Consider the following 17345-nt stretch of genomic DNA (forward strand, 5'->3'; position numbering starts at 1 on the left):
AAATTTGATATGAGCATCTACCTTTTAAAGCTTTTCAATAGTCAATCATATATATTTTGACCTAAATCATGCAATCGTTTTTGATTCGAATTAAGCCCGAATTGGTCGAGCGCTTTTGTCATGGCTCATTAAAGGGGTCTGGGTCAAAAGCAATCTGGAGTTGAAAATGCCATTGTATTTAGTGACAAAACGTTGAGCTCACCGGATCGAATATGTTTTGGGATCTCCTTGGAGGAATTTTTGAATTTATTTTCGGGCTATTGTTTCCCAGTAAGTTTTCTTAGTTGTTGTCATAATATTTTCCGTTAAATTGTTTATTTTCTTGTTTGGGCAGGTTCGGACAGTGGCGATGAACCAGATTCAGAGGAGGTGGAAACTACTTGATGGCTTAATCGGTTTTCGTTATTATTTTTATAAAAAATCCATATTTTTGCTTTATTACGTCTACGTAAAGTGTGTATATTTAACATAAATTGCTTCAACTGCTTACTGCTGCTTCAGTGTATTCATTATAAGTAGGGATTATATACAGTGCGCTATCGCCATACGCATCTCAACAAGTTAAAACAGTTTAAACTGTTTTTTCAGCTCCATTTTTTTCCATTTCGGCAGCTCGTCAAATTCGTAAAATGACATTTTAAAAACCGACACAAAATCATCGTGGGTGAGATGAACCTGGTTATAGAATATAATTTAGTTTAGAAAACACATTGACATATCCCTTAGTTAAATTAAGCTCACCTCTCTCTTAAGAGGATTTATTTCTGATGGCAACATGTCCATCTCCTGGGTGAGTACCATCAACGGGTACTTTTTGTGACCATCGAAATCCTTCTGTCTGTTGTTCAAAAGCAAGGCAGATCCATTATTTGTGATGTTACCAGTGGTGGGAACTGCAGTACCAAGCTCCTTGCGCATTGCCTCGTAGGACATGAAGTTCTAAAATGAAATGTAACATTAATTAAGATTTAAAAAGCAGTGTAAATGATGCACTTACCTTTCCATAATCGTTTTGCCACGACTCAAAGAATCCTTTGAATACATTCGGCTCTTGGAACTGCCTTACCACCGCCAAGGCTGTGGCAGATCGGCGCCCGAACGGAGCATTCTGCACATAGCTCTGAGCGATGGCCGTGTATCGCTCCTGATTCGGAGCCTGTGAGCCCAGCCAGACGTAGGTAAGGGTGCCCGTATCCAGGATATAGGTACAGTCGGCACTGAGATCCTGCTGCTCAAAGCCGAGTATCTCCTCGTACCTCAGTGCACTCTGCTGCCACCAGACCAAAAATAATTGAACCGGCGGCCTCGGTTTGCTCGGAACACTGGTGTTCAGATAGCAATTGTTGCTGAGAGTTGGCGATATATTGCCACTGTTCGAGGAACTGCCGTTGCACATGCTACCGGCACCGCTGCTACTGCTGCTGGTACTGCTGGAACAAGAGTTTCCGTTGCCATTGATCACCAGCGTTTGGTTGAAGTACATCGCCACCGATTGCCAGAACTCCTTGGTCTCCTTGCCCTCAAGAACCAGGGAACTCTCTCCAAGCATACCGCCTACTGATTTAGCCATCTCTCGTGCATCTCCCGTACTACTTTGGCCGCACCATACCCACACATGGTTGGTCTTGATCACATAACAATCCTTGGAGCTGATCGATGACAGAGGGGTCTCCTCTACTGCCTTGGAATTATAAGTGGCATCGCCATAGACCTTGAGCAGGAAAGTCTCAGACATGGCAGATCCCTTCGTGTTCCCGTTGCTGAGTATCTCGCCGCGTTGTCCCCGCATGATGATCAGCTTGCCCTCGAAGATCTGCAGAAAATGTGGTGGCTCATCGAACTCGTACAGCTGCACGAACATTCCGGGTTCTTTGAGAGCCTCGAAGCTGGCTCTGGCGAACTTGTCCGCTCTGGCAATTGATTCTGATGAGGCCTCCGAACCGTTCCACTGGTAAATGATCGATTTTATGCCCACCGATGCCAAGTCAGCGGGTATAACAGTGGCACACTGCACCGTGTACTTGACTACATAACTGGCGTTGGTGGTGAAAACCACCGTCTTGGAGGCTGCTACCTCCTGCACTTGATCGCCAAGGATGCGAAAGAGTACTCGCTCTCCCCTGCCATCGTCTACCAGCTGGGTATCCGCTGCCATTTTCGGACGCTCACACAGAGAGTGGGCATCGAGCTTTCCCAACTTCGTGGAAACGGGCTTATGGCTGCGTGAGTTCTCATGCCACACATTCAGCCAGTTAGCGAATATCCGCTTGAACTCCACTGGCTCATGACCCTCCAGAACGCGCACCACCAGTGTGTTTTCCGGGTATTTCTTCTTTTTAACAAAAGCCCTGCCATTTCCCATGGCCGAAAGGGCATCTGCTTGCGGTGCCTGAGCTCCAACCCATAGCCAAACGCTCTGGCCGTAGTTATCCAGCAAATACACGCCATGGGCATCGCTTAGATCATCCTTGGCCGGCATGCCAACGTCCAGTTGATCCAAATGAAGTCGTCCGCGCTGATTACACTTGTAGATTCGGAATTTGTTGCTATTGTAGTCGGTGTATTCGCTGACCAACTGGCTGGCCTGGCACACCATTCGCTTCTTCAGCGGCAACAGAGAGTTCCACAAATCTTTATTCTCCGGGGACATGGCCTGTTCGTAGCCATCGTCCACTACGGTGATGGGAGATCCATTCGAATGCTTTTGGACCCATGCAAGGGCACTTCTTCGTTCGATTCCCGAACTGGAGCGACCGATCCATACGAAGATCAGGCTATCCGTTTGCAGTACCATTATGTAATCAGAGTTAAAGTGCGACCAATCAATGGTGGCATGCTCAATGGATCGCAGCCATTTGCGGGAATGCAACTGATAGAGACGTGGCCGCAAAGGAGCGGTTATCAGAGATCCTGAGCGTATGCTATAAAGGAAAGTAAAAAGGGTATTATTTAGTTTGGAAAATTAAATCAAAAACTCACTCGTAACCCTTTTTGAAGTAGGACAGAAATCTGGCACTCTCATGACTCTGTGTCTCCCGATAAATGGAGGCCACATTTCCAAGATAAGAGTCCAGCTCTTGGATTTTGTGCACCACATTTGAGCGATTCTGTTCGCTGACATTTCCGCCTAACCAGTAGTGGATATATCGCTCCAGCGTAACATTCGGCTTCTGTTCGCGTGTCTATATAAGTAGGAGGAGAATTATTTATCAGGTGTTTAGTTAATTAAGTAAATGAAGTTACGTACGATGGTCTCGTGGTTGGCATAATGACCCGCCAAGCTAGCTGCATAAACGATGTAGGCGCAATTATCATAGAAGGTTCCATACTGCGTTCGGTTCACAGCCTCCAGACGATCCTCATCGATTTTCCATAGCGCAAATGTTATAGAATTTTTTGCAACTTTTCGGAATGTAGCGTCTACTTTTAAATCCGGAATGGTGTTGGGACGGACCTCCTGAAATGAGTTAAGATGTGAGTGTTAATGAAGGTTACACAGAGTTTCTTTAATTTCTAGGTTTTAAGTCTTCAAACCAACTGAAAACCAGCACCACTATAATTTCCCGCCTTCAGATTTAAGCGTTCACTGCGAAAGCACGTATTGCAACTGGAACCAATCGAATAAATCAGGTTTTGTTTTTATTTATTAAATGAAATTTCATCTGCAATTACCATTCTGTACTCGTGTTTTCACTGCAAGGTGACAATGCCCGTTTGCTGGCGCTTCAAACAGCATTTACCACGACATTAAACACCTTTCAAATGGCCTCAAAGTCAATTGTTGCTGACATGAGACAGTTTTCAAAGATCCCACAAAGGCCTCCTCTCCCAGTATGAGCCAGAAAGAAAGAAAAGAAAAATTCAATTTTCCGAAACCAGTCCGGAAAAGTGCTCTGCATCCCAGTGATAGTGAAAACTGAAGCTTCGAGGAGGCGGGCGTGAGTGAACCACATCTAGTGGCTGTAACCACAGCCAGTTTTTTGTTTTTCTTTGCTGTCGAACACATTGAGTTTTTATTTATTTATGGAACACGGAGCAAGGTGGAAAGTGGCTGCTGGATGGTGGCTGCACTATCCAAATGCTTGCTTACTTACTTACATATGCATCTTCTTCACTATCTTGGCTAACGGTTTGGGGTCATTAGGCTGCCGACCGGCTAATTAAGGCTCTGACTCTCTGGCATTTCATTTGGGAGCCTGTGATTACACAGACCCCCCCCCCCCTGACGTGCTCAGTGACCAAAAACAAGTTCACGCTCCGCTTGGCAGTGACTTTTAGTTACTCCCTCGAACGACATTTTCATGGAAATTACAATTATAATTGCCAGACTCATTTTTATCTCTTTGTATTCGGCTCATAAATAAGCAATGCATAAAATGTGATGTATGAAAACATTTTAATTGTCGCCTGCAAATGGTGAAATAACTTGAATCAGTTAAGCTTGGGTTGGGTTAACCAGGTTTTCCAGCTATCCACTTTATGATTGATTGGTTGATTGATTGTCGCTGTGTTGACAGCCAAACTACATTTGTCACAGTCGTCAATTGGTTTAACAAAAGAAAATAACAAAAAATAAAACAAAAACTGGCACAGGTAAATTTCCTCAGCTAACCACAAAGTATCTTTCGAGGCTTTGTCTTTAAAGTAGACTTTCACAGACACCAATTATTAGAAGCTGATGTCTCAGCGAAAGCTGTTTATTGAAAAGTTCTGAATAGAATCTCAAAAATAAATATAGACTTAAATCTATCTTAAGTGAAGCTTGGCTTCGGCTATTGTTGTTTATTTTGAATTTCTTTGGAGTAGAGCTATTAGTTTGATGGATGAAGCCTAACGCTTTAATTGTTTTGCCATCGATTTTAAACATTTGGAGCAACATTGAGTTGATTACAAAAAAGAAAAGTAAAAGTGAATTCAAAAAACGCCGCAAAGGAAAGTTTTCAATTTTAAAAATTAGGGGAAACAGAAGCCATTTCCATTTAAAACTTTCAATGAGATGAGCATTATAATCACTTTGTGGATTTGGGAGTTTATAAATATCAATCAAGTTCAGTTATCTTATGGATACCTCTTACATTTCGAATTAAAATGGTTAAAGCTATTGAAAGACATGAAAAGTTAACTGGAAACTGGAAAATAATTGAATTTATTTGTATTATTTTTGTGTCTAACATAAAAAATACACCTTTTAAGTGTTCTTTTAATTTATAAAAATAAAATTGAACTACTATAATTTTAGTTAAATTATTCAATCAACTTATTATTAACTCTTACAGAAAACAATTAGACATTGTATTTGAAAGATCTTTTCTCTAGTTTAACATTTTCCATTTAACTCTTACAGAAAAATCTAATCAAACTCTACAATAATAATCAGAAACCAAAAAATATTGTAATGTATAAACAAATAATTGTCAATTCATAATTAAAAGCTTAAAACTGGATAAATAAACTTGTCTAGCCTGAAGATAGGAGAAAGATCCAAGTGAGTATGAGAGTTATAATGATTAAGAAACCGGAGGCTCAAAACTGGAGAAACTAATATTTGATAATAAATAAGGAAGCAAGTTTTTCCATTACCATTTCTCAAGGAAACAACTCCAAAGAAACCCCCATCATATCAGACACAAGTCAATGGATTAACAAATATAATTGTCAGTTTGTAATTAACAGCTGCTACAACTGGCCAAAAATAAACTTGTCAACACCGAGGACTTCAAAGAGATTCAAAGGTGACTAATAGAGTTTTGGAGACATGGGGTTGTATGCATAATGGAAAGCCTGTAATTACCGTTTCTTTTGGTGACAGCGATAGCTCCATGTCGGGCATTGAGGAGACTTGAGATCGAAAGCTCAATCTGCAACTGCGTTTGTATCGATCTCTGGTGGCAGCCTTGAACTAGTTTTTGATATTTTCAAATTGATGCCGGTAAGAGAGCCACTCAAAGTGAAATCCTTGCCAGTTTTTATTTTTACTTCCAGCGCGTTTTGAAAAGCGAATGTCACTGCTGAATCACTCAGTACACTCTCCCCTCTTATGCACACACACAATCCGCTGCAATTGAGGCAAGTTTTCCAGTGCCATGCAAAACGATCATTGAGATAATTTGCAAATTTAGAATGGGCGTAATATCCCAAAAGGCTTCATCGAAATAAGACCGAAATGAAAGTGAAGCCAAAGCCTGGGCTGGCTTCGATTCGAAACGGTTCGGTGTTCGGTGGTAGTGGTTCGTCTGTGGACTTGGTTTTCCGACACACGCCGCGGGACGACTTTTCCACGGGACTGAACTGGATCAGATACGAGCAGGAGATGGAGCTACCAGCGACAACGCGTCTTCGCCACCAGAAAGCCAACTGCAGACTGGTCGCCTTGCCAAGCGGCGCTCCAAGTTTATGGCCAGGCCAAGAGATCCGAGCTCTGAGCTGCGACGAACTCCGAGCTCCAGAGCAAGTGGGAAGCGCCGACGACTGTGACTCAGATGTGAATGAAAATTATCAGTTAGTTTGTCGGCTCCTCTCTCTCTCCCTCTCCCTCTCTCTCACTCTCTATCTCTATCTCTCTCTGGGAAAAGCAGAAAGCGCAGCGCATTTTGTTGCGGTTTCTCGGCCTCAGTCTGGAGTCGGTCTAAGCCAACGGAACGAACCTGGCTGCGGGCAAAAGGCCAAGAGGAAGTAAGTGCCAAACAAAGAAGGGTCTTAGTCTTAGTCTTAGACTTGCCGGGTGTTTTGCTAATTCTATCTATTAGCTCCCAGCGGGTAAACATTTGACTTTCAAGTGGCTTTATGGGTTCTTTCTGCTGGATAGAGGAGTCTGTGCTCAAGGAAAAACTATATAGGAACATATAGGAAAGATATAGAAACTATTTCTGAACAAGTTGGTAGGAGATAAATAATGCTTATTATTAAGAGACATTTAAGGTTCTTTTTTAATTACTTTATCATATGATAATGCATAGTAGTAATAGGGTTTTCTAAACCTTATCTATTTATATATGATTTCTAATTCTTTTACTTTAACTGCTTGTCTTCTTCATTTAAAATTGAATTAGAGAATGCATTCCCTTAGCTTTTACAGAATGAAAATGATGCCCTAATGTTTATAAATCTCTCCAAAATAAAACAATCATCACTGATTTTGGATAATCACAAAAGTGTTAAAAATAATAACCTAATTTCCTAAGATCCATAGGCTTGGGACTCTAATTTCTGATTAGTGATGCCTAAAACTGGTTACTAATTTATCTCCAGAAATGGTTTCATATTTGTGTATGACATAAAATAACAAACAAATAGCTCGAGATTGAGATTCAATCCATTCGTCAGAGTGTTCAGTATCCTACTTGACCAGTGAGGTATCTTTTTTCCACTCGCTCTGCTCCGCCACTCCACCTCACTCTAGTCCACTCCAGTCCACACTTTGCTGCACTGAGACATTCTCCAGAGGCAATCAAGCACAAACAGTGGAACCACCGACCAAGTGAGAGGAGGAAGACATCGGTGCTGTATATACTCCATCGATTTGCATCTCTCGGGTTTCCTACGGCCTTTGTCAACTGAGCTGACTCGCTCGACTGACTTGAGTCGTCACTTTTATGATTTATGATTTATGTTTGAGGACTGAAAGAAAAGACGCGACCGACTGTTTGCCATAATCATTAACAGCCACGACTGGGTGTCGCTCTAGGAGTTTGGAAATGGAAATGGAGTTGGAGGAGGCTCCCATTCCTCCTGGGTGAGTAAGGAAAGTGGTCGAATTATATTTCGGCAGCAATTTGCTAAACAATCCAGCTCCCGGGATCGTCTCAATTAAGGCGCAAAATGTTTTGTGTAATGAGTTATAATGATTTTCCAGTACGCGGTGAGTGTGAGTGTGTTCCAAAGCGTGAAAGACACTAATGGGCCTGGCCCAGAGAACCGTGTACACCTCGTGGGCCTGTCTATCCGAGCATCTTGGCATCTGCGTATCCACGTATCCGCATCTTGGCAAGACAATGCGATGCCTTTCAAAAACAAAAAAAAAACAGAGCCAACAATCGGACCCGACTCTCTTTATTGTTGGCCATGTTTCCATGTTTCCATGTTTTATTTCCCCCCCTCCAACTCAAGTCAAAACTCTGACAAGTTCAATCAACCGTTGAGGTTGAGGCGTGAACTGGAGGAAAAGCTTACAATAAAAAAGAGTAAAATTTGAAAATAAAAAAGGAAAGCAATTGCCAATGTAAATGTAGATGCGAAATGCAAAGCATTTCCCAACTGAAAATGTGCGACTTTTAGCATGATGAAAAATGCAATTTACGATTTATGATAATTACACACGTCAAGTCAAGCCGCAGAAAAGAAAAACGACCGGGCAATTGACTTTTCCTTTTAAAACCAAAAGTTAAAGTTGGCAAACAATTGCGGTGCCCGAACCCCCAGACACATTAGGACCATTTTGTGGCTACAACACGCGACATTTACGTAAAGCAAAACAAACAAACATATAGACAATGCAACCATTGACTTGTGGCATTTTCCGCAAAACAGCCAACGGGAAATGGGGCTGGAAAATGTACCGCTTTGGACGCCTCTTTCGATTTTCCATCTTACAACTGCTGGTGTCTGGTTCTCCCCTCACCGATCACCGATCTTTGCTCTTTTCCAGACTTTTCATTAGCCACTGCTGAAGATGGCCAAAGTATGGCAAACATGCTGCAACCTCAGCATCTTCTTCTTGTATCTTCGGGCTGAAAGCAGTCCACATTAATTGCCAACCGATCCAGATTCAGACTGAGTCAGCCAGCTGACTCCACTCAATGGTGTTCTTCGTCATGGGAATGAGCTGATCTTCTCCTAGTTGGGTCTTAATGGTCACAGAAGGAGCTTTGCAATGCATTTTTGTTATGACAAAACCAATCAATAAATGTGGATATGACGCAGAGTTACCTCAATTTGTTTACTCATTTAATTGAATTCTAGATAATGAAGATCACATTGTAAAAGACAAAGCAGGAGGTTGTTTGTATATTCTATTAGATTTTAATAGTTCTATTTTAAAGTTTATAGATAAACATTTATCAAAATGCTTAAATTTTGTCACCTTTTACTGATTAATTCCAGCAAAAAAGATCAATAGATATTCGCAGTCTTAACTGACTTCATTTCCCAGCCTTTTATAAGACATATACCTGAAGAAAACACGATCTCTTCTCTAATAAACACACACTATCCATAACTATAACAGGTGTTTTTGGCTGACAGCGCTTTTGATTTAGCATTAACAAATGGTTAATTAGTTACAAAAGGCGACCACAAATCTTAATGGTTTCGAAAGGCGTTCGATTTGTGGATTGAAAAAGCAATTGGATTTTCCTTTGCTAACATTGATTCGCTGTACATTTTCCAAAGGTGGGCTACCGCAGATGCTTTTTCCAGTTTTATTTTCTGTGGTTTTAACTCGATTTTTATGTAGTTTTTTTTCTACTACTCGTAATAACAATTTGGTATTGTGCGCTTCCCACGCCAAAGAGCAGAAAACCAAAGCCAAAGTGTGGGTGAAGTGAACACGAAGAGTTCAAAATAATTTCTTTATTGAAAATGAAAGAAGGGGGAGGAAGTCATGATGATGTGATGATGTTGGACAACAATTGCACTGGAAGCTGAACATTTTGGGAGTCATAAACAATCGAGGCCTAACGGTCGGTTAACTGTTATTTAACATGTAATTAACCCCACGTTAAATACTAAAAAACAAAAGCTGAACAGCTGAGCAGCTGAAAATGCAAATGCCAAGAAAAAGCCTCGGTTCGGGTTCAGCTCAGCTGAGATAATCTCCGAAAAACTCGGACTAGCCTGTAAATGTGGTGCAATAACTTTCTAACTGGGGGTCATTCGTCTTAATTATCGCGCGACTAGGAAAAGCCACAAAATCCAAGTATATTCATTAGGCAGGCCCTTAAAAAAATGCTCGACCATAATCATATTCCCTCGGCGCACAGCCCAGCCTCTGGAAACGATGTCTGTCGTCCATTGACCCATTTGCATTTGGCCTGGTCTGAGAGATCCGACAAAATTAGTGGGGGAAAAGCCATAAAAGCATAAAGAAAGCTATGGCTAAGATGGGTTTTGGTTGGTCCAAGAGTTGCGTAGAAATTGTTCCCACCTTTATGGTTTGTTTGCCTTTGTTTTCAGTTCCCCGGGGTTCGTGTTTACGCACAGTTCTCCCAGCTGGTCTGGTTTCTAACACAATTTTAATCACCGGAAGCCATCTTAGGGCATCTCCAGAAGCTCTACCTTCATTACGAAAATCTCTTTCCAGTCTCCAGCTGAGCTCCGATTTAGATGAATCCATTTTCGGTTTGCATTTCATTAGTTTCGGACTCAAATTGGTTTACCATTTCCCGTATTATATTTTCTCTGTTGTGTTGTGAGTTGGCCAATTTGACACGTCTCTTGTCTGCCGCTTGTCTTCCACAGATATGGTAAATTGGAGCTGGCTGGGATGGATGATGGAGCCACCATAAGGTTCGATTGTGTCGAACGGCAACTGCTATCTTTTGGGTACTCTGATTCATTTGTTTGTCATAGTCATTGTTCTTTTTTTATAAGAAGCTAGTCATATGCATTTCAGTTAATTGATTGGTTAGCTGGAAGGGCGAGCATATTGATTTCTCTTCCAGAAAATAGATCATTATTACACCCTTTATAATTTTAGTCAGTAATTAACTATGATTTTACTGATCATCATCTATGACCAGTAAGTAACTATGATCTGTAAATAACTCTGATCAGCACTTAACTATGAGGAGTAAGTACTTATGAGCAGTATTTAGCTCCGAACAGTAAGTATCTATGACCAGTAAGTATCTATGACAAGTAAGTAACTATGAAAAGAAAGTACGTATGATCAGTTACTAACTTTGAACACTAATAAACAATGACTTGCAACTTTTGTAACACAACACATTCCTAAGACTCGGCCGGCAGAAGTCACTTCGTTCCGGGGATGTTAGAACCAATTGGGAATCATAATTACTATGATCAGCAATTAACTATGAGCGTTAAGTACTTATGAGCCGTAAGTAACTCTGAACAATAAGTATCTATGACCAGTAAGGAACTATGATCAGTAAATAACTATGATCTGCAATTAAATATGAGCAGTAATTACTTATGGGCAGTAATTAACTCTGAACAGTAAGTATCTATGACCAGTAAGTATCTATAACCAGTAAGACGCTGTGAGAAGTAAGTACGTATGATCAGTTACCAACTTTGAACACTAATAAACAATGACTTGCAACTTTTGTAACACAACACATTTCTGAGACTTGGCCGGCAGCAGCCACTTCGTTCCGGGGATGTTAGAACCAATTGGGAATCATATGCACATATGCTCGAGATTTGTTTTGGAACAAATTTAAGCTATTTTAATAAAACTATGGAGTTATTCTTTTATATAATTTTACTAGTATATAAGTCGGAGCATGGCGAATTGGTGGACTATATATACATACATATATGTATCTGAGATAGCAAAAATCAAACGATTTATAGAAATATGATCAGATATTAACTATGACTAGTAATTAACTATAATCGGTAAGTTTCAATGAACATTAAGTAACTCTGTACAGTAAGTATCTATGACCAGTAAGTATGTATGATCAGTTACTAACTTTGAAAACTTTTCCAGGTTTAAACAGATTTTCATCAAGTTTGATATATAATTAATCTAGAATTTTGTGTAAAATTTTATGAAAATCGGTCTTCTATACCATATAGCTGCCATACAAAAGATCGTTATCTGTTTACAATTCATCTCTAATTTCTTGATTTGTCTAAAGGAAACTTCCCTTTAAATATTCCCACATAAACAGCCTCTTAAATTTCAAGATCATCATGTAACCCCAAAGGAGTTAAATGAGTTGTTACTTACACTCTCTCTGCAGGCTTGGTGGAGTACAAGAAACAAGGCCACGGAGTTGGCATCTGTTCTTGCGGGATTTTATTTAGTAGTTATTGTGATAGGAAACTTTGATTTAACACAGATTTTATATGAGCCAAAGGTTGGATTTAAACTCAAATTTAATTAGAAACTTATAGTTTCAAGAAGAAGAACAAAAATAATTGTGTTTGCTACGGTGCTTAAGTACACTGGTTGAGAAGCGCAGAGGAGGGCACTTTTTTGAGAGATAGTGAATGCGAGGAAAGTATTATTTTTGAGAGAGAGTAAAAGAGAGCAAACAAAATTTGATTTTTTGGAAGCGTCTCATTGTTTATTTTGGGATAATGAGAATTTGAGTTAGTAAAAAATATGTGATACATCCGTAAAATTGATCAAAAATATAACATACTGACCCTTGGTTTTTGTTTTTTGAACACTAAGTATCTATGGACATTAAGTAACTATAGTCAGTAAATATCTATGACCAGTAATTAACTATGAGCAGTAAGTAACTTTGAACACTAAGTATCTATGACCAGTAATTAACTACGATCAATAAGTATATATGACCAGTAAATATGTATGATTAGTTACTAACTTTGAACATTCGATTTAATTTTTTATTTTGATAATCTATGCCTCTCATAATGGAAGTTTGCACACATAATTAATTATCCACAGTTATTATTTACACATTTTCCATGTACACATAAAGTTAGAAAATTATTTAATTCACTTAAATCCCCCGCCGATTATCTATCGATTAAGAAACTTCTTGGTCAATCGAAGTTTGCACTGGAAATTATTTATGCGCAAGAAAATTTCCAAATGCAGTTACCGCATAAACGCTTAATTAACTAAATTAACTACTTCGCGCGATAAAACGTGTAGAAACATTAAATTTCTTTAGTTTGCACTCACCTGCTTAATAAAATTAAACGGCGGCATCTTGTGGTCCAATTTGTGGCTGCTGCAATGCAAATTTATTTTTATCTCTATTTGCACAGATCTACACACACATGGACGTGTAATTGCAGCTGCAATTATTGCTCCGCCGGCTCCTTGCTAGTTGCACCTCCGAATTAAACAATTTAATTAACTTTTTCGCACCCGGATCGACTTATTTGTTGTGTTTTTATTGCTGTCACCGTTTTGGCATGCGTTTTTCCCGATTTTCTTCGGCTCTATGAATGCTGTTTACCGTTATGGCAAAAGAGAGCGCCAGAAAAGTGATAACGCGTTTTTTGTTTTTGTTTTTTTCGCGAGTCGTTTGTTTTGTTGCGAAAAAATCGACTGCAACGGAAAAGGAAAAACACTTGAGCACTTTCGAAACAAATTAACCCGAATTATCGCTGAGCGGAAGCCCAAAAGGCCAAAAGTGAACCGCCACAACGTACTGCGTTTCGGGATGTACAAATACGATCCGTTGGTGTTAACTTAACGCGTGAAAAGTCGACTTACGAATGAAATTTTATAAACTGAAAACTTCAATTGTAGCGCGGCGCCTCGATCGCCGGCGCACACACACACACACACAAAAACGTACAGTGGCTTCAGTGAATGTGACCCTTTCAAGTTCCACTCTGACCATGGCCTGGCTTTTTCGGGGTATATTGGACTGGTGGACAGTGAAAAACGATTGTTTGTTGCTGGTTAACAATTACCTGGCGCTTGCACAGTGGCTAATTAAGCAAAAAGTTGAGTAATTGCGGAGCATTAGCCGGGAATGCCGCTTGTGGAAAGTATGTGACTGTTTTGTGGATGCTATGTGAAACGGCAGTTGCCGTGCAACGTGCATGGTGCATGGGAAAACACTTAAAATGCGATAAAATGGTTCAAACCATCGACTGTTGGCTAATTAAAGTTTAAACTTGACAAGATTCCGGAAGTTTGAGTGCCCATCAAACACCCAATTGGTAAGTGGACAATATTTGGCTTATTGGGGACTACATTACAAATTTGTATTGTGGATGATATGTAACGAAATGTGGAAGGTATGTGCCACAAGTGGATGGTATGTGACCTAGAGGTAGAATCAACTGAATTTATTAAAAACTTTCATTTTCCAGGGTGTCCCTCTGTCGGAATCTTATTATCTCTTTAAAGATGGCCAAGCTTCGCGCTCTGCTGGTCACTAGTGTCAAAATGCCGACAAAAACGCTGCAGGCACTGCCAAAGCCATCGTTGTACCCCGTTTTTAACCCATCCCACCTCCATCGTGGTCATAGTTATACAAACTTTTCATGTGTGCAGGGTTCCTAGAACTCCCCGCTTGCTTTTGTTATTCTCGCTTTTTATTATTATGGCACACACATTCCCGCTGCTCCCAGAGAAGTGTCGTTAACAATGTAGAGATGGATAAGTCAGAGCTCCGAGTGACGTCACTCACTGGGGGAACTACCTTGGGACTGGTTTCCGTCGATCTGAGGGTGCTGATCGCTCTCCAGGAGTAGAAGGCATTCTCTTACCAAAACCCTGGCTTTGCCGATGTCCCGGAGCAGACAATCCTTGCGGGGTCGCACTCCAATCATTGTTGGCGGCAAATGGGGTCGGATTTCGGTCAGGACATTCAGTAAATCGGTGTACTTGTCCTCTATATTGGTGTTTTCATCCACAGCTGAAGAAGGTGTTGTATATGGAAGTTAAAAGAAGATGGGTACTTGTAACCAAAAAGACCTACTGATAGACGTGGGCAATATCCCAAACAAGCTGCCATTAAGTCCAGCTCCTCCACCACAGTTTGATTGACTGGTCAGGATCATCCGCTGGAGCTGAGACTGCATGTACTTGGTGTACTCCAGTTTGGCCAGCACCTCCTTGTACTCGTTGGCGTATACCAAGGCAGCTGCGCTCTGTTGGGTCCTGTGGCGCGTAGCCATCAGTTGATTAATGGGTGCAGTGGCAGAAGCTCCTCCTCCAGGGATTCTGGTAATCTCTACACGTGGCTCCTGCGACTTGGCTGCTATCTTTCCCTCCTGCTCAATGGCTTGCTGCTGATGTTCATCATTTCGCTTGGAGCTACTTGGCACGGCGGTCACAGTTAAGTCGCTGTACTTTGAGCGAAAGGATTCAATATCAACGTAATCCATTTTTGGGAAATGCAAGTTCGCAGAAAGTACAAGGTAGTAATTTTAGGAATGACTTGACAATGACACTGACAATTAAGACATTTTTGTGAGATGGCCTACTTTGATTAGTAATTGGTTCTTAAAAATATATTGAGCTGAACTTGAGCCTAAAATTGGATGTAAAGCACAAGGTGAAGTCATATAAAAGAGCACCCGGGACATAAAAAAAGAAGTACCATACACGTGACTGGGAGCTCATTGAACTGGAAGATGTGCAGAGAGGTAGTATTTTTTTGGTACCAGTTTTACCTTTTGCCCCCATAAGAATCTTTGTTTCCGTCTTTCTTTTGGGGTATCGCATGACGTGCGGGTAATTACCAGCTGCAGAACAAAACACGTTCATAAACAGTTCATTCTGTTGGCCATTCCCTCGTTCTCTTACTCCCGCGGGAGCTGCTCAAGCGTGCTTCCCGTTCTGCGCGCAGGCGCACGCAGAGAGTAGTAGGCAGCATTTCCCTTTTGCGCAACAGTCACCCCAATTTTTCATGACTCATGGAGTAATTCGAATAACAAGCCGCCTCGATCGTCGTCGTGGTTGTTTTACTTATTTCACATGCAAATTTTTGGCCAAAACTCGGGAGAGAGCTTGGACTTAACAATCTTCGGCTGGTCCGAATAACAATTTAGGGGGCTACGGTCTGCACTTAGGGGATAGTTAATTGCTACTCTGATGCTGCGAGCGGATGATCTCTTGCAGGTTCCGTTCCGTCCTCTCGCCAATTTCAAAGCGATGGTAGTCAATGACCTCGGTCGAGTATTCCTGCAAAACTTCACCAACTGTCTTGTCCGCATCCAGCAGATACTCCTGATGGATCAGGCACGTCTCTTCATCCTTGTTCTCCGCTGGCTGGTCCTTGTCATACTCGCCGATTTTCAGTGGCTTCAAGCCTACAATCTGCTGGCAGATGCTCTTGTGGAACTCATAGTTCAACAGCCTGTGTTCGGTCCGATAAGCCACAATCGCTCCGTACTTGCCCACCTGGGTGGTGTCCTCAGTGGAGCCAACATTGGTGGGTGCCGGATGAGCATAGCCCACAAGTTTCAAATCGTTGTTGACTCTGAAACACAGTGCCCGGCGAATGGCAGCATTCTCGCCAAGAGCTCCAATCAGCAGGGCCTGGTGGTCGCCCAAAGTGCGGCCCTCTTCCGTGGGCAGATTCTTCAGGGCATCCGAATCGAAGCCAAGCTGGATGGAGATATGTTATTTCGTGTTTCATCTCACACATTTATCCTCCTTACCTTCCACAGATCCCCATCGAACTCTGTCAAATCAGTGTAGTACAAGCAAACGCGGGCAACATGGTCCACAAACCGCTTGAAGGTGTCGTTTCTGGCCACGAAATCCGTCTCACAGTTAATCTCCACCATAGCTCCACGATTGCCGCGAACGAGGACACCAATTAGACCCTGGGCTGTTGCCCGATCCGCCACCTTAGTGGCCTTGCTCCAGCCAAGGGCTTGGGCCTGCTGATGGAGCCATTTCTCAGCCTGCAAGGGATATAGTTGGGTTTGTAGTTGAGGTAATGGAAAAGTATTTCTTGCCACTCACCATGCTGATATTGTTGTCGTTCAATTCGAGGGCCTTCTTGCAATGGGAGAAAGTGTAGCCGGTCTTCTTGCGCAATGCCGCTAGTGCGCTCTTCTCCAGACCCGATCCGCTGGTGGCTCCTGCATATAACTGCCGGCTAGTGTGCATTGCACGCATGCAGAATCTTTGTAGCGACATTTTTTGTTAAATTTCCAAACCGAACGAAGGTTACAATTTGAAAATTGGACTAAAAAGCAAAACTAAACCGAATCCGGACAAATTTGGAGGATGTATGTTTGTTTGTGGACTTGTTGCTCCTTGCCTGCTACCAAGGGCAACGTTACGGTGTTTGTTTTTCCGGACGCTGTTGTTATGTGTCTGTCTGGCCACGAAAATCAATTCATTCTAAACAACCGGAAAACGTGTGTGTGATTTTCATTTGTTTTCGACTCCTTCGTATGTGTGGATCAAGTCGGTACAATTAAACGCGTTGCGGCGCGTATTAAATATATAAACCGATTGTTGTGTCGTGCCTCGCCGAGAAAACGACTAAACCGGTGAGTAATATTAAACGGTTTTCACACTGTTTTGTTTTTGGAAGGCGACAAATAAAATTTGGACAATTTTCCGGGTTGCACAATTTCAATTAGAGATGGCAAAAAAGCCGGGACAGACTCGTGTGGCGAACAGCTGTTTGGTGTTATCGTTTTTTTATAGCCATCGATAGTTCGATAGTTACTGTTTAGTAGAGACCACAACCGTA

General features: G+C 41.5%; 3 protein-coding genes and 1 long non-coding RNA gene across 5 annotated transcripts; 1 reads left to right on the forward strand and 3 right to left on the reverse strand.

Moving 5' to 3' along the window:
- The first annotated feature begins 156 nt into the window (after positions 1 to 156).
- LOC147643379 (uncharacterized) lies at positions 157 to 489 on the forward strand. Its single transcript, XR_015272165.1, has 2 exons — positions 157 to 270; positions 335 to 489. It is a non-coding gene; the product is annotated as an uncharacterized LOC147643379 (long non-coding RNA).
- On the reverse strand, positions 406 to 13391 carry qua (villin like protein quail). Of its 2 annotated transcripts, none has more exons than XM_020956626.2 (6): positions 12848 to 13391; positions 3248 to 3457; positions 2980 to 3182; positions 998 to 2921; positions 742 to 939; positions 406 to 675 (listed from the first exon to the last, which is right to left on the reverse strand). In XM_020956626.2, the coding sequence occupies exons 1-6, from the start codon at positions 12872 to 12874 to the stop codon at positions 562 to 564; spliced, it is 2676 nt and encodes an 891-aa protein (XP_020812285.2). In that variant the 5' UTR covers positions 12875 to 13391; the 3' UTR covers positions 406 to 561. The 2 variants fall into 2 exon arrangements, with proteins under 2 accessions (XP_020812285.2, XP_020812284.2); XM_020956625.2 differs by lacking the exon at positions 12848 to 13391 and adding an exon at positions 5792 to 6499.
- Positions 13392 to 14164: 773 nt separating this feature from the next.
- On the reverse strand, positions 14165 to 15102 carry LOC110187234 (uncharacterized). The gene is made up of 2 exons (XM_020956631.2): positions 14607 to 15102; positions 14165 to 14543 (listed from the first exon to the last, which is right to left on the reverse strand). Exons 1-2 carry the CDS (start codon positions 15013 to 15015, stop codon positions 14308 to 14310), a joined length of 645 nt encoding a protein of 214 aa, XP_020812290.1. The 5' UTR covers positions 15016 to 15102; the 3' UTR covers positions 14165 to 14307.
- A 453-nt stretch (positions 15103 to 15555) lies between these two features.
- mEFTs (elongation factor Ts, mitochondrial) lies at positions 15556 to 17284 on the reverse strand. The gene is made up of 3 exons (XM_020956630.2): positions 16604 to 17284; positions 16294 to 16542; positions 15556 to 16240 (listed from the first exon to the last, which is right to left on the reverse strand). The coding sequence occupies exons 1-3, from the start codon at positions 16778 to 16780 to the stop codon at positions 15710 to 15712; spliced, it is 957 nt and encodes a 318-aa protein (XP_020812289.1). The 5' UTR covers positions 16781 to 17284; the 3' UTR covers positions 15556 to 15709.
- Between the last annotated feature and the right edge of the window lie 61 nt (positions 17285 to 17345).

This window comes from Drosophila serrata, unplaced genomic scaffold, assembly GCF_035046125.1.
Source record: "Drosophila serrata isolate PLE 108 unplaced genomic scaffold, ASM3504612v1 contig_275, whole genome shotgun sequence".
Classification (NCBI taxonomy): domain Eukaryota; kingdom Metazoa; phylum Arthropoda; class Insecta; order Diptera; family Drosophilidae; genus Drosophila; species Drosophila serrata.